A 14,980-nucleotide genomic window follows, 5' to 3' on the forward strand; every position below is an offset into this window, starting at 1 on the left:
AGGACGGCACCTCCCAGCCTGACTCCATGGAATCAGCCCCAGTCATCAGTTGGAATGACCCAGCTCCACTCATGTTCTGATATTGCTGCGATGGGGATCCTGCAGCCCTACAGGATCCAGCACACGGAGCATCCAGGCCCAGCCCAGCCCTCCATCACCACCACTCCTCACATCAAACCTCGATGCCTCTGCAGAAGAGACGGGCTCTAAATGATCCCATTCAGGCCCTAAAGCCCCACGGCTCCATTAATTAATTACTAACGATGATCCGTCTCAGCCTCGCGCCTGCCCGTTCGCTATTTTTACCTCCCTATTTCCAACTCCCAGCGTTAAAAAAATCATGAGCCGGGTCTCAGAAAACCTCCTGAGCAGGTCTAAAAACCCACTTTTTGGTCAATCCCTGCCAGGCTCTTTCGCTGGTGGTTCCCTCTGACGGAGCACCGGCGGAGCTGGAGGTGGCACCCACGTCCCCAGGGGTGGGTGGCATCGCTCCCGCTCCTGGCACTCATATGGTCCTTATTAAAAAGCAAAATTAGTCTTTCACCCTCTGGTGGCAAAACTTCAGAGCTCGGATCAGCTGTGGGAGCCTCAATTAATTACCAGCGGGTTGTTCCTATTGCTGCTAATTATGCTGGAATAGGCACAAAGTGCCAGGAAGGAGCATGGGCCGCTCCAAAAAAGTTCAGGATTTAAGAAAAGAAAGAGCAGAGGCAGAGGATGCTCGTGATGCCACCTCAGAGAAGCCTGTCCTGGCTTTAGTGGCCTGCCAGGATGTCACCTGTTGGTGTCCCATTCCTGGGGAAACTGAGGCAGCGGAAGGTGAGGAGCCGGGGCTGCGGGAGCTGCCAGCCCCGAGCGCCCACCCGCCAGGCAGCCTATAATTAAGTACTATCAACAATTGCACATTAATTAATTTAATATCCATTATTATTAATTAACAGGGTAATTAAGTCCTTCCCGTAATTAACACGCCACCCAGCAGAGAGGTCTGGCTGCAGAGCCCTGGTGTACCAAGGGAAAGGGGCTGCACAGGGAGCAGGGACGGACCCCCTGGACCCCCTGTGTCCCTCTGGGGACACAACCCTGGACACCCCCCCGAGGGGCCATGGAGCCGCACGGAGAGGGAAAAGTGATTCCTCAAAGCAAGGGCCTCACACGACATTTATTTGTATTTTATTATAAAAAAATACAGAATCCAAATGGGGGGTGAGAGATCCGGTTACCATCAGCACGACGTCGAGGACGAAAGCGGAAATGTCGAAGGACGGAGCGAGGCGCGACGGGGACCAGCACAGGGGGGACAGCGCCGAGGGCAGGGGGGGCTGCTCCAGGGGACCCCCAGCCCTCCCCCAGCCGGCCCCGCGGCCGCCTCCGTCCTTCCACTCTCCCACAGTCGCTGTACACAATATAGATATTTATATATATAATCTATATATATATAAAACACAGACCGAAGGCCAGGCGGGTGCTGCCGGCTCCGCGTCGGAGCCCGGCGGGTGCCCCCGCATCCCCCCCCCATAAACACAATGCTTTTGTCACCTTCGGGAACCACGACCTGGTCTGGACACACGGGACAGGGACAGGGACGGCAGGGAATGCGATTTTTTTTTTTAATTATGTGGGGGTGTTTTTTTTAGTAATTTTCTTTTTTTTGTAAATTTTTTTTCTTTTTTTTTTTTTTTTTTTTTTTTGGATGGTCGGGATGAGCTTATTGCAAGATTCCAGCTTCCTAGTCTAAAAAATAAAAATAAAATAAAAATAAGATAAACCCTTCCATAAAATCCATTCTCAACAATACATAAAAAAAACCGCTCACAGTATAGCGCTGTATGTACAGGAACGGAGCCCCCCCAGCCCCCACGGCGGGAAGGGCTGGGATCCACTCGGAATGGGGGGGCTCCAGCCAGGTCTGAGCCCATCTCTGGCATCTCCCAGGACCACCGACCATCCCTGGCTTCTGCAGGATGGGCACAGGCCGTCCCCAAGGTGGGACAGCCCCAGATTTAAGGCGAGGAGGGGTCGGACCCCAGGGCTGCTGCGGGGTGACCCCTCCCTGGGGATCTGCCACCCCTGGGGTCACGGCCAACCTTGGACTGGGGGTTTGGGCCGGGGGGGGTTCACTTTGTAATGCAAAGGAAAAGGGAAAAATCCCCAAGCCCAGCCCTGGAATGTCGGGGGACAACGGGGGAGCACCAGGAAGGTCCCACACGCGGTCGCCAGCCCCCCCATGGGGGCTCCCGTACCCCCATCCAAGGCATCGGGGGGACACGGAGCAGGGCGGAGGAGGAAAATCCATGGCACACACTCCTCCCACCCCGGTGCCGGCCAAATGCCCTCGGAGCGATGCCCACGGCTGGGCGAGCCCGGCCTGCCGGCTCCCAGCGCCCGGCGGTGCTCCCCGCGCCAGCCGGCCATTCCCGGCCTTCCCAGTGCCGGCCGTTTGCGGTGCCAGCCCTTCCCGCTGCTCCCAGCGCCAGCCGTCCCGTGCTCTCCACGCCGGTGCCGCTCGGTGCTCCCGGCGCTGGCCGTTCCTGCTGCTCCCCACGCCAGGCGTCCCTGGTGCTCTCCACGCTGGCCGCTCGCTGCTCTCCCAGTGCCGGCCATCCTCGGTGCTCCTGCGCTGGCCACACATGCCCAGTGCTCCCCGTGCCGGCCATCCCAGTGTCCCCAGGCCAGCTGTCCCCCGTCTCCTTGGCCGCTCACGGAGCCACCCCGGTGTCCCACGGGGGCGGCGGTGACACCCGTGGCACGAGCGGAGGGGACAGGGTGAACCCCCGGGTGCTCAGAGGGGGCTGTGTCCGTCCTGGCCCCCCGTGCCTGGGGCAGGGGGCGGCCGGGGGCGGCGGGTCCGGCTCCGTGATGTCCTGCGGCCGGGCTGGGAAGGAGTCCGTGCCCACGGAGCCGGTGGCACCATCGCTGTGTCCGGTGCTACTGGTGGCTCTGCCCACGGCGGGGACAAGGAGGGCTCAGCGGGGACTCGAGCCCGGCCCGTGCGGGTCAGTCTGGCACCAGGGGGACCCCACGGGAACAACTCAACAAATAAAAATAAAAATAAAAATATTTTTTCTTTTAAAAAAACAACCAAAACCAAAACAAACAAACAAACAAAAAAAAAAAAGCGAAGGAAAAAAACCCCAAACGGACGAGGACTCTGTATTTGGTGTAGAAATGTAAAAAGCAACGCCCCACCGGGACAGCCGGAGCTGCAGGGCAGGGATAGAAGTCGGGACCCATCCCCGGGACAGCCCGGCACCGCTCCCGGCGGGAAGGCCGTGCCTCGGCGGGGACTTCAGGTGGTGGCAGGATCCTCGCCGGCAGCACCGACCCTCCCTGGGCACCATCCAGCGATTCGGGGCGGGCGGGATCCGTCCCCGGGCCGCTCCCGCCCCGCGGAGCCGCTCCCGGCGCGTCGGTGTCGGTGCTACGAGACCAGGAGCGTCCAGACGACCGGCACCACCGCCAGCGCCGCCGGCGGCACCCTGAGGCTGCAGCAGGAGTTGTTGCTGGTGAAAATGGGCTCCGGGGACTCGTAGAGGGAATCGTCTGTGGAAAAGGAAGGAACAGAGGGACGGTGAGCCGGTGGGACGGCTGCGATCCGGGCTGGAACCGGAGGCGCGGTGATGCGCGGCACCCCGGGACTGGCGTCTGGCAGCACTCCCGTGGCGGTGAGCTGGGCGCTGCCCCCTCCCCAAATCCCAGCTTCCCCAAAAGCGCAGCTGCCACCCCCGGGACCGGACACGGGGACATCCGAGTGTGGCTCCGAGGGTGGGAATGCCGAGGGGGCTCCCCAGGGCGCTCCGGTCCCTGCCCCTTCCTGGGATCACGGAGCGCTGTGCCCCGTCCCCGTGTGCCGGAGGCAGGTGACATTGTCCCGGGGGTTTGGCCAGGGATGGACCCGCCTGGGGCAGGGTCACCCCTGTTCCACAGCCTGGGGGTGCCGGCCAGGACAGCCCGGAGCACACGGGGGGCACACGGGACCCCATGTGGCCGCTGCCCGGCTCAGCTCGCTCCGGTTTGCCACTGGATTATGGATTTTTACGGACCTGGAGGCAGGAAAAGCAGAGTCTGGTCCTGCCTGGGGATGCTCCAATGCTCTGCACACCAGATCCCCCCGTGCCCCCCAATTCCAGAGGGTCCCTCGTGCCGGGATGAAGTTTCCAGACTCATCCCAGGGCCAGACCCAGTCAAGGGGTGCCCCCTCAGGGACCTCCCACCATCCCCCAGGCCCAGCCTCTCTCCCCCTTCCCCTCCTCTTCCCCTCTGCAAGACAGAACAAAATCCCAGTATTATTAAAATACTAAAAAATAATACCGGGAGAGATTTTTCCCTCCCCTGATCCTGAATAGAACATGATGAGTTTTTACAGATGGTTCTGTTATGTTGGGTTTTATTTTAAAGCCACCAAAGGAAGGGAGGCGAGAGCCATCGGTTACCCGGTGACATTCCGCTGTCCCCGGGGAGAGCCGCTGCCATTTGCTAATTACACGTTAACAGGAGAAGAAAATTATTAATTTGTTTTTATAAATGGCTGATTTATGCGAGCTGGAAAAGTAGCCACTGAGCAGGGACGATTATTGTTATTAATTTTTTTTTTTCCCTATGTCTGTGTCTGGACAGTGCTGAGATGGCTCCAACAGAGCTGAGGGAGCCTGTCCCCATCCCTGTCACCATCGGGGCGGTACCCAAAGGCCACCACGCATCCCCAACCCACGGGGCAGGACCTGGGGACCCCCCCAGGGACCCCCCAGACCTCTCACTCACTTGTTGGCCGAACATAAACCTTCAGCTTCAGGCAGGGCCTGTCCACCGTGTTCGGGGGGGACGCGGCTGCGGGAGGAAAAGGGGACACAGGGGGTGGATTGTGGGGACAGCGGCAACACGAGGGTCAAGGCACTGAACAAAAATAATAAACATTGGGAGAAAGGGAGGAATCGCAGTAATTATTGGGGTGATACTTCCTCTTAGGACGAGAAAATGGGATTCTTTTATAAATGTGTATATAAAGAGATTTAGTTCTCTTTTTTTTTTTTTTTAATTAAAGCAGGGGTTTTTACCCTCCCCTTTTCTTTTCCATTTTGGCACTTCACCCCATGGGGGGAAGGAAAAGGTGCTGAGCAGGACCATGAGGGCCCCAGCTCCTCCATCCCAGCTCCATCCCAGCTCCTCCAGGGCTGCTGCCAGCCTTCCGTGGGGGTGGGTTTTTTTTACCCTCCCATTTTCTTTTCCTTTTTGGCGCTGCACCCCATGGGGGGGGATGGAGAAAGTGCTGAACTGAGCGGCACCACAGGCATCCCACAGCACGCCATCCCGCAGAATTCCATCCTGTCCTGCTGCATCCCAGCTCCATCCCCAGGGCCAGCGCGTGCCCTTGACCCGCTCCAGAGGCACGAGCGTGTCCCGGTGCCGGCGGGTTAATGGATTCCAATCCGTGGGCTCGAGGAGGAGGTAATTTCTTTTCTTTCATGTCTGCTAAATACGGTTCCTCAAAGAGGCATAATTTCTAATGTTCCGCATGACGGGAATTCTAACCGGGTTAGCAATGATCAGCTTCCCATTTACTCCTGTGTAATCTCTCCCTAACGACATTAAAAAATAAAAAAAAATAAAATAAAATAAAAGCGGGGGGGGTTGTTGGGGGGGAAGAGAGACAGAGAGAGTTGTGGCCACAGTTATTGCGCCGGTGACATTTTACGGGGGGGAAGAGAGAGGGGGGAAATGGTAATTTAATATAGATAAAAGGAACAAATTAAGTGGGCTGAAAACAGCTGCTTTAGGAAAAAGAGGAGGAATGATAAGGCGGAGGAGCGTGGCCGTGGCTCCGGAGAGGGCGGCGGGGTTGGGGCCGCGCTTCCTCGTTTGGGTTTGGGTTTTATCCCAGCACCTGTTCCCAGCACTGCTGGATTATTTTTCCAGTGGGCTTCTTTCCTCCTCCTATCCCTGTGGATGCTCTGGAGCTGGAAATTCCCTGCCAGGAGCCCTCGTCCTGCAGCCAGCACCCGAGTTTCCTCCAGAGCAGGCCAGGCAGGTTTGGGTGAGAAAGGGAGCCCAGATTCAGGGGAGCACAGGGATACATGGGAGAGCACAGGAATTCCATGTGAGAACACGGGAATAACATGGGAGAGCACAGGAATTACACATAGAAGAGCATGGAAATATATGTGAGAGGGTGGAAGTTACATGGGAGAGCACAGGAATTACATGTGAGACCATGGGAATACTTTTGAGAGCAGAAGAATACACAGGAGATTATGGGAACACTGCCTGGGGCTGGGGCCATTCCCAGTGCCATTTCCACTGGGATGAGACCAGTGCCTCTGGACAGTCCTGGTCATTGTAATGCCCGGAGCTGTGACAGCCCCAGCGAAGGTTTCCATGGGATGTTTGCCCTGAGTTGGACACGCTGCAGTTTTGGGGGGATTCTGCAGCATTTTGGGTCACCAATGCAAACGGAGCCACCAGGACCACCCCCGGGGTACTCCCACCCCATCCCCATCCCCACTCACAGATGTAGTAGTACTCGTGGCCGGGTCGGAACTCGAAGCCCAGCGAGAAGGGGGTGAAGAGCTGGAACTTCTCGGAGAACTTGAGGGGCCCGTTGGGGGAGTCGGGGCGGTTGCACTCCCAGCGCTTGAAGCCGCGCTGCCGGTGGTCGCAGGACGCGTGGCCCTCGTAGTTGACCATGTAGAGGATGTACCTCTCCATCCGCTCCGGCAGCGGCTCCTCGTAGTGCGGGCAGTAGATGTCCAGGTAGTCGTTGATGCTCACCTCCACCGTGTAGTCCCCGCGGTGGAACCTGCGGAGATGCTTGGGTCAGTGGGGCACAAACTCGTTCTCACTCCTTTGGAGACCCCCCCGGGCACGCTGGAATCACGGAGTCACACAGGGGTTTGGGTTGGAAGGGACCTCAAAGCTCATCCAGTCCCCATGGGTGTTCTGTTTCTGTGCCCTGCTTGGTGTCCTGGGCTGGGACTCTGCCAAGCCGCTCTTTTTGGGACTGAAAAGGCTCTTGTTTTGCAGGAACGAGCCAAGGCGAGCCATTCCTGGGAGATCAAGCGGTGCCTCCAGCTGATGCGGGACTATCGGATACCAGTGGCTAAGGAGGGGAACACAGGACCATGGAATCCCAGGATGGTTTGGGTGGGAAGGACCTCAAAGCCCACGCAGTCCCCCCCTGCCATGGGCAGGGACACCTTCCACTGTCCCAGGGTGCTCCAAACCCCATCCAAACTGGCCTTGGGCACTGCCAGGGGCGGGCAGCCGCAGCTGCTCGGGGCACCCTGTGCCAGGGCCTCACCTCTCTGTGATCCAAAGCCTGACCCCACCCCAACAGCCCCATTAACCTCCAGACTAACCCAGATCCTCTTTGTTTCATGGCAACAAACTGGCACCAACCGGCAGGAAACCACACAAAAATGATTATTCCCGGCGGCACCGGCATCGCCGCAGCCCAGCGCCGCAATCCCGGTGTCACTTTTGTTCTTGGCACCGATTATCCGAGAGATTAAGGGATTAGCAGCACTGGAGAACTCCGTGGCACATGCCAGCAACCCCCCTCCAGCTCCTCAGGGCGGCTCCAGTGATCCCCTCCCCAAATTCCAGACCCCCAGCACCACAGCTGGTGGAGCTCAAGGCCAAATTCGCCGTTCCCCCCTGGCAGCTTGGCTGCCCCTCCTCACTGAGTGAGGTTTTTTCCTATCAATTTAGGGTTCCCCCCATCAGGTAGCCCCCCAGAAGCTCGTCACTGGCAGGGGCAGTGGTCACCCCACAGCTCCAGGGCTTGGCCGGTGGTTGGAGCAGTCAGCACAGCCCTGGTGGGCTGGGGACAGTGGGGACAGTGACCACAACCCCCTCAGCCTCCCAAAGCGGAATCTTGGGGGTCCCAAACACCCCCCGAGGCTGTGGCAGCTGCTGAGATGGCTTCAACTCATCCACAAACACCCCGAAAGTGCATCCCCATCCCTGCGGTGCGACGGCGGCGGAGAGTGACCCCCAAAAGGGAAGGGGGGGAAGAAGGGAGGCGGTGTGGGGAGGGGGGGGGTCTGCAGCCCCCCTCCAGCTCATTACCTGCCTCATAAGCTCTCTGATCACACAGGGAACACGCTAATTAAGGAGCAGGGTTTCTCCCTCTCCTTCCCTCTCCTTTCCTGAGCCAGTTGTGCCAACCCTGCCCCTGGCAAGGTAACATTGGAAAATGTAAAATTAATACAAAGGGCTGGAATTTACTGGGAAACAATTTTCAAATGCACGGAGAACAATAAAAAATATTTAAAGAAAAAACCAACAAAAAAACCTTCTTCTCTCTGCCTTTTATTTAAAAAAATTATTTATTTTAATGATTGTTACTAAAGCCGAAGCAAAGGCGGGGGGGCCCCCACGTATCAGGGGAATAACAGTAATAATAATTACTACATTTTTGGGGAAAAACTCACTTTGAGGGCCTTTGCCTGCCTGACAAATTGTTGAATTAAAGCTGATTAAAGCTGATTAATGGCCCAGATGGAGATGGGCGGGGGGGGGGGGTGCGCAGGGAGGGAGTCACCCTCCTTTGGGATGCTCTTATGGGATGATCCCTTCACCAGGGATGATGCCATGGGATGGGGATGATGCCATGGGATGGGGATGATCCCACCACCAGGGATGATGCCATGGGATGGGGATGATTCCCTCACCAGGGATGATGCCATGGGATGGGGATGATGCCATGGGATGGGGATGATCCCTTCACCAGGGATGATGCCATGGGATGGGGATGATGCCATGGGATGGGGATGATGCCATGGGATGGGGATGATCCCTTCACCAGGGATGATGCCATGGGATGGGGATGATGCCATGGGATGGGGATGATGCCATGGGATGGGGATGATCCCTTCACCAGGGATGATGCCATGGGATGGGGATGATCCCCTCTCCAGGGATGATGCCATGGGATGGGGATGATGCCACGGGATGGGGATGATCCCCTCTCCAGGGATGATGCCATGGGATGGGGATGATGCCATGGGATGGGGATGATGCCATGGGATGGGGATGATCCCCTCTCCAGGGATGATGCCATGGGATGGGGATGATCCCCTTACCAGGGATGATGCCATGGGATGGGGATGATGCCATGGGATGGGGATGATGCCACGGGATGGGGATGATCCCCTCACCAGGGATGATGCCATGGGATGGGGATGATGCCATGGGATGGGGATGATGCCACGGGATGGGGATGATCCCCTCACCAGGGATGATGCCATGGGATGGGGATGATGCCATGGGATGGGGATGATGCCACGGGATGGGGATGATCCCCTCACCAGGGATGATGCCATGGGATGGGGATGATGCCATGGGATGAGGATGATCCCCTCACCAGGGATGATGCCATGGGATGGGGATGATGCCATGGGATGGGGATGATGCCATGGGATGGGGATGATCCCCTCACCAGGGATGTACCCCGGGACAGCCCCGGCCTGGCAGCCCATGCTCCATGGACACCCTGGCTCCGGAGCTCCATGCTCCCACCCTCCGGCATCGTGGGGTGTCCTGGGGTGCCCCCAGCACAGGACATGTCACCCACTGAGCCTGGCTCTGTCAGGTTTGGGTTTAATTGACAGCTTCCCAGCACCGTGACACCCCTGCCCCTTCACGACAGGAGCAAGAATCCATTGGAGGGAAATTGTCCGGAATTGAAATCTCGGAGCTGCTGAAGCCCCTTTGGCAGCTCCCAGCCCCTTTGTCCCCACACCACGCCGGGCAGGGCGGCATCTCCATGCTGGAAACGCATTGGATCCTCCAGTTTTTACCTCTTGGATATTCACTGTGGAGGGGAAAAACCCTTCTGAGAGGAGAGGCACCTGCAGATGGAGACCCCTGGCGCCTGCAGGGCAAACCCAACCAGGAGAGCAAATCCCACACCCAAACCCTGGTCCTGCTCTCCCAAACCACAGCCAGTGCCTCAGTTTCCCCTCTAAGCTGCAGCAGCATCCTCCCAAAATTCCCAAATTCGGGCAGCGACCCAGCACAGGAACAAAGCGGATTTGTCTCCACACCCTGTGAGACCAGCCAGTGTCCCAAGGGTTAAATAATTCAGATTTTTCTTTCCTGAACAGCTTGAAAAGAGATATGATTGCGCCCACTGGAATACGGGGAGGGGGGGGATATTATGGATGGAAAAGAGCTATTTAAGCTGAGGAACGGTGTTGGCACATAAACAAATGGGTATAAACCAGCCATGAATAAATTGAGGCTGGAAATTAGGAGGTTTGGAACAACTGGGGGCCGGCTGGGGCTCACAGGGGCAGAGGGGCGAGGGGGGAACTGGGGCAGGGGGCCAGGTATGGGGTCCCCCCCGCTCCAAGGGCACCCGTCCTTGCGGGGCCAGGCACTGAGAGATTTAAAATCTCCCTTCCGCTTTCATCTCCCGAAATCTCCTTCATTCAAATAGTCACAGCGTGATCAGGAGTAATAAGCCTATTACAGAGCAAAATAAAACACAGCAGCTCCCCCCCGCCCCCCCAAACCAGCGCCCCCCCAGCCCTCCTGCCCTCTCTGGGGCTATTAAATACAACCCGATGGAAATTCAGCTGCAGAGCAGCCAATGTCAACCCCCCCGGCTCCCCCAGCCCTGCAAGGTGTCCCCCCCCCAGGAAATGGGGACAAAGTGGCTCCCGGAGCCGGGGGGTGGCAGGGAAGGGCCCCCGGGGCGCAGGCGCCCACCGACCCCTTCCAGCAGCTCCTTTCTGCATTTTCTGCATTAATCCTGTCGCTCGGCTGGCTCCTGGCATGTCCGTGGCCGGCAATGGACTTCACGCCGGGAACGTTTAAGCCGGTTTTCCATCTGTTTCTCCTTCTCCTTGGGCAGCCAGAATCGCTGCCGAGCCCCAGCCCGGCGTCATCCCTCGGGATGACAACGGCAGCGCTGGGCAGGAGCCGGACGGGGCCATCGGGGGGAATTTGGGCCATGTGCTGGTCCCAGTGTCCTGGAGGCTGATCCCTACTCCCTGCTCAAGAGGCAGAAGTCACCTGCGGAGCTGGGAGGGGATGGAGCCGGAGCTGGATGCACCTGGACACCTGTGTCCACCTAGTTTTGGTCCAGTGGGTTTGGCCACCCCACATCCCATCCCTCCGCCCCATCCCACCACCTCACCAGTGCCAAGGTTGATTTTAACTGTGTTTCCAAATACTTTCCATGGTGGAGAGCGAGCGTCGCCCGCACCGGCACCTCCCAAACTCCCTCCAGGCTGTGCCGGAGGATCCCAACATCCCAGCAGGGCCAAGCCCTGCCGCTGGCAGGGATGAGATGACATTCAGGGGACGCCCCGTCCCCATCCACCCCAACCCCCAGGAGGGTGGCAGTGCCGAGTCCCAGTCCCCGGAGGCTCCGGCGTTGTCCCTGGTGCCACGGTGGGATAGAGCGGGGACGGCGTCGTGGCTCACGGAGCGCCAGTAATGTGGTCCAGAGGGACCCCGCCGTACACACAGCACCTAAATTATTTAATTTCTCCAAACTGCTGCACCTTTATAAATCATTAAAAGCTCCTTTTGATCTGTGTTAATGAGGTTTCCTGAGTGTGGGGCTGGGAAATGCTTCGGCGCCAGAAAGCGACGCCGCTGATTTAAAAAATAAAGAGGGGGCGAGCGGGAGCGTGGGGGGCGGGACGGGCACGGGCAGGGGCTGGGGGCACGGGGAGGTGGGCACGGGGCGGGGGGCACAGGGGCTCCCCAGAGCCCAGCCAGGCAGTGGAGGGGCTTTAGGGATGCCTGTCATGTTTATGTTCTTTCCCTTCCCTTTCTCTTCCCCTCCCTTCCCTTTCTCTTTCAGTTTCCCTTTCCTTTTCTGCTTTCCTTCCCTTTTCTCTCTCCCTTCCCCTTTCCCTTTCCTTTCCTCTTTCCCAGAGCTTTCCAGCCAGGGAATCCAGGGAACACACTGGTCCCAGCTGCGACCACGTCCCACCACTGGGAAACGTCTGTGCCAATGAACCACGGGCAGGGCTGGGGCTCCTGGTCCTGGTGCTCTGGGAAACAATTCCCCCTTTGGGGAGCAGCGGGATGGGATGAAAGCCCCCGGGGCTGTCACGGGGAGCCGTGGCGAGCGGGAGGGTCCGGTTCCAGCAGTGCCACCATCGGTGACCCCGTCGGTGACCCCGTGGGAGCGCCGCGGCGCCGGCCCTGACAGCTTTAATGCCGATATTTATCTCCGCTCCAAACCTCCGAGCCCGGCTCCATATTCAGGAGCTCAGTCACCGGGATCGGGAATGACGGTGACGGCTTCGCCGATGGCAGCTGGGTTTGGGCTTAACACCGGCTGACAGCCCTGGAGCTGCTCTGGTCAGGGACAGGGGTGGAGATGGGAATAAGAATGGGGATAGCCACAAGGACAGGGATAGGGATGGAGATAAGAATGTGGATCGAGACAGAGATGGGGACAGAGATAAGGAGAGGGATGGGGACAGGGATGGGAATGGGGACAGAGACAGGGATGGGGTGGGCATGGAATGGGGATAGAGACTGGGACAGTGATAGGGATGGAGATGGGCACAGGGATGGGGATGAGGACTGGAGCAGGCATTGTGGATAATGAAAACAAATGCCATGCAGACCCAGGGGACACTTCCCCAGCCCTGGCATCGCTGGAGCTGGTCAGGGACCAGCACTGCCCCAGCTGGAGCAGGGGAACAGCAACCCCAGCCCGGCTCAGCGTGGCGCTGCCGGATCTCACACCTCCACTGACGGATATTTCCCTTTCCCCCCTTTTAAGGTAAATGACAGAAAATCCCAGGACAGCCATCAGCCTCCGAGGTAACCTCGTCCCGCCTCGGCCGCGTTCCCACAGGATTCAGCGGCTCCTGTTACCTGGGGCAACGGCGGGGAAATGACGGCTGGCATCTAAATTGCCATCATTATGCTCCAGAGCCAACACTCCCCATTTACACTTTATTGTCATCTTTTGCTTTAGGGAGATGCTGAGATATTACAGGATGGGGTGACAGAGCGGGATGAGATGGGATGCACGAGGAAAGAGGCGCGGAGATAAATGGGGACCCCCGGAGCTGTTATTTCAGCCTGATTGTGGATCCAGAAGCAGAGCCGAGCCCGATCCCGCAGGCTGTGGGGAGGCTTTAGCACACAGAAGAAAATAAAATTTGTTTAAATGCAAGCGCCAGCCTGGCGGGGCCTGGGCACGTGGTACCTGGGAGAGGATTCCCACCAAAGCGGTGCCGAAAACGCCGCGGAAGCGGCTCAGCCTCCTCTGGCTGTAGGGATACTCGTGGAATAACGGGAACTGATCCTCACCGACAGCTGGTACTGGGACCGCACTGTGGGGCTGGCACCCCTGGTGCCCCTTTGTGGGGCTGGTACCTCCATACTGGACAGGTGTGGGGCTGGCACCCCACTGTGGGGCTGGCACCCCATTACCTCTCCTGCACCCCACTGCAGCACTGTACCCCATTCCAGGGCTGGGCACCCCACTGCAGGGCCACTCCAAGGATACTCCTGGGCACCCCAAAGCAAAACCTGCTCTTGGTTCTCCAAACTCCAAGTTCACCCTCCCTCCCCGTCCCGCTTTTTGCCAAGCTGCACAAAGGAAATGCAAAGCCAAACTCGGGATGTCACCCCCCATCCCCATCCCATCCCCACACGGTGCCTGCAGTGACACAGGGCCAGGGGGGCTGCTGGAGACAACGGGGCAGGAATGGGGCCTTTCAAGTGTTTGCAGTGAAAAAAGAGAGAAAAAAGCAAAGAGTTCAAAAACTGAGCAACTTTTCATGGAAGAGCCAGAGTGGCTTCGCCCTCAGCCCCACTGCGCCATGCACAGGATTGAGATCGGGAGATTCCTTCCCACACAACACCTCCCTGAGAGGGACCCCGGAGCTCACAGTGCCTGGGATAAACCCAACCAGAGCCATGGCCCCATGGATGCACCAGGAGCTGGGAGCTCCACATGACCCAGCACGACACAAACACGCTGGGTGGATGGACCCGGCCATGACGCCAAGCATGGATCAGACAGATTTTTCCCTCAGACTCATGACATCACCCTCTTGTCCATAAAAAACTCAGGTGCCAGCCGGAAATCGTGTTTTTATCACTCAAATATTCCATTTTCCACATGCCACAGCCTATCCAGGGGGATGAACCCTCTCCCCAGGCAGGTGGAGCCTTTTTGGGGAGCTCTACCCTCGCCCCACAACCAAAGCTCCCTGGAACCGCTCCAGCTGCTGCAATTCCCACCACTCACCCCTCATTAGCATGGATGCTCATTAGCCCAGCGCTGAAACTAATCAATACTGCCATTAACCGACTCCCTGGAATTAATGCGCTTGAACCTGGCAGGCCGCAGGATATTGGTCATTTTTCCACTTAACCTGGCAGGAGGAGTTTTTCCCTTTGCTGGTAGCAGCGGATGATGGAGGGAAGCTGGGACACTTCATCCCTTCAGCCCCTGGCTGCTGGTTCACCACCAGCTTTGGGCTCACCACCACTTTTTGGTCATCCCAAGGTTGTTGGATGCTCCCAAACTTCAAGGAGCACCGTCAACAACAGGAGAGGGGCCGCCCTGTCCCAAGCCATCGGGCTGGAGACCCTAGAGAGGGTTCTGGGGTCTCCCTCGCAGCACAGGGACACCCAGATCGTGACCCTCTGGTGCCGCCCCATTCCTGCAGCTGCTCCATCCCTTCTGCCCCAGGTTCCTGGCCCCGGAGCCCCGGGCAGGCACAGCCGAGCTGCTCTCCCGGGCACCCCAGAGCCACCCTCCCCTGCTGCTCCTGCCGCCTCGCAGCGCCTCTGGCTAAACAGAGATCAGAAATGTTAGATCTTTCCTAACATCTCCTGCCAGCACTGTCAGTGGCCCTCTCCAGAGTACCAGGGCCCTCTGTTATGTAAACACAGCACATTCTCTGTCAAAGATTAAAAAAAAAAAAGCCTCATTTGCACATAAAAGCAGCCTCTGCACTAGTTACGGGCACTGTGGCATGTAAGGAAGACT

The 14,980-nt window shown here is 58.0% G+C and overlaps 1 protein-coding gene across 1 annotated transcript in view; it reads right to left on the bottom strand.

Annotated features, from left to right (window-relative positions):
- Nucleotides 1-1,640: 1,640 nt before the first annotated feature.
- EFNA2 (ephrin A2) overlaps nucleotides 1,641-14,980 on the bottom strand; it is a 39,272-nt gene continuing 25,932 nt past the window's right edge. The window contains exons 2-4 of the mRNA XM_068173780.1: nucleotides 6,504-6,793; nucleotides 4,762-4,827; nucleotides 1,641-3,543 (exon numbers count right to left, since the gene is read on the bottom strand). Coding sequence (XP_068029881.1) covers nucleotides 3,422-3,543; nucleotides 4,762-4,827; nucleotides 6,504-6,793 — 478 coding nt within the window. The 3' untranslated portion in view covers nucleotides 1,641-3,421. The remainder of the gene's footprint in view (nucleotides 3,544-4,761; nucleotides 4,828-6,503; nucleotides 6,794-14,980) is intronic.

The sequence above is a fragment of the Anomalospiza imberbis genome, chromosome 27 (assembly GCF_031753505.1).
Source record: "Anomalospiza imberbis isolate Cuckoo-Finch-1a 21T00152 chromosome 27, ASM3175350v1, whole genome shotgun sequence".
In the NCBI taxonomy this organism is placed as follows: domain Eukaryota; kingdom Metazoa; phylum Chordata; class Aves; order Passeriformes; family Viduidae; genus Anomalospiza; species Anomalospiza imberbis.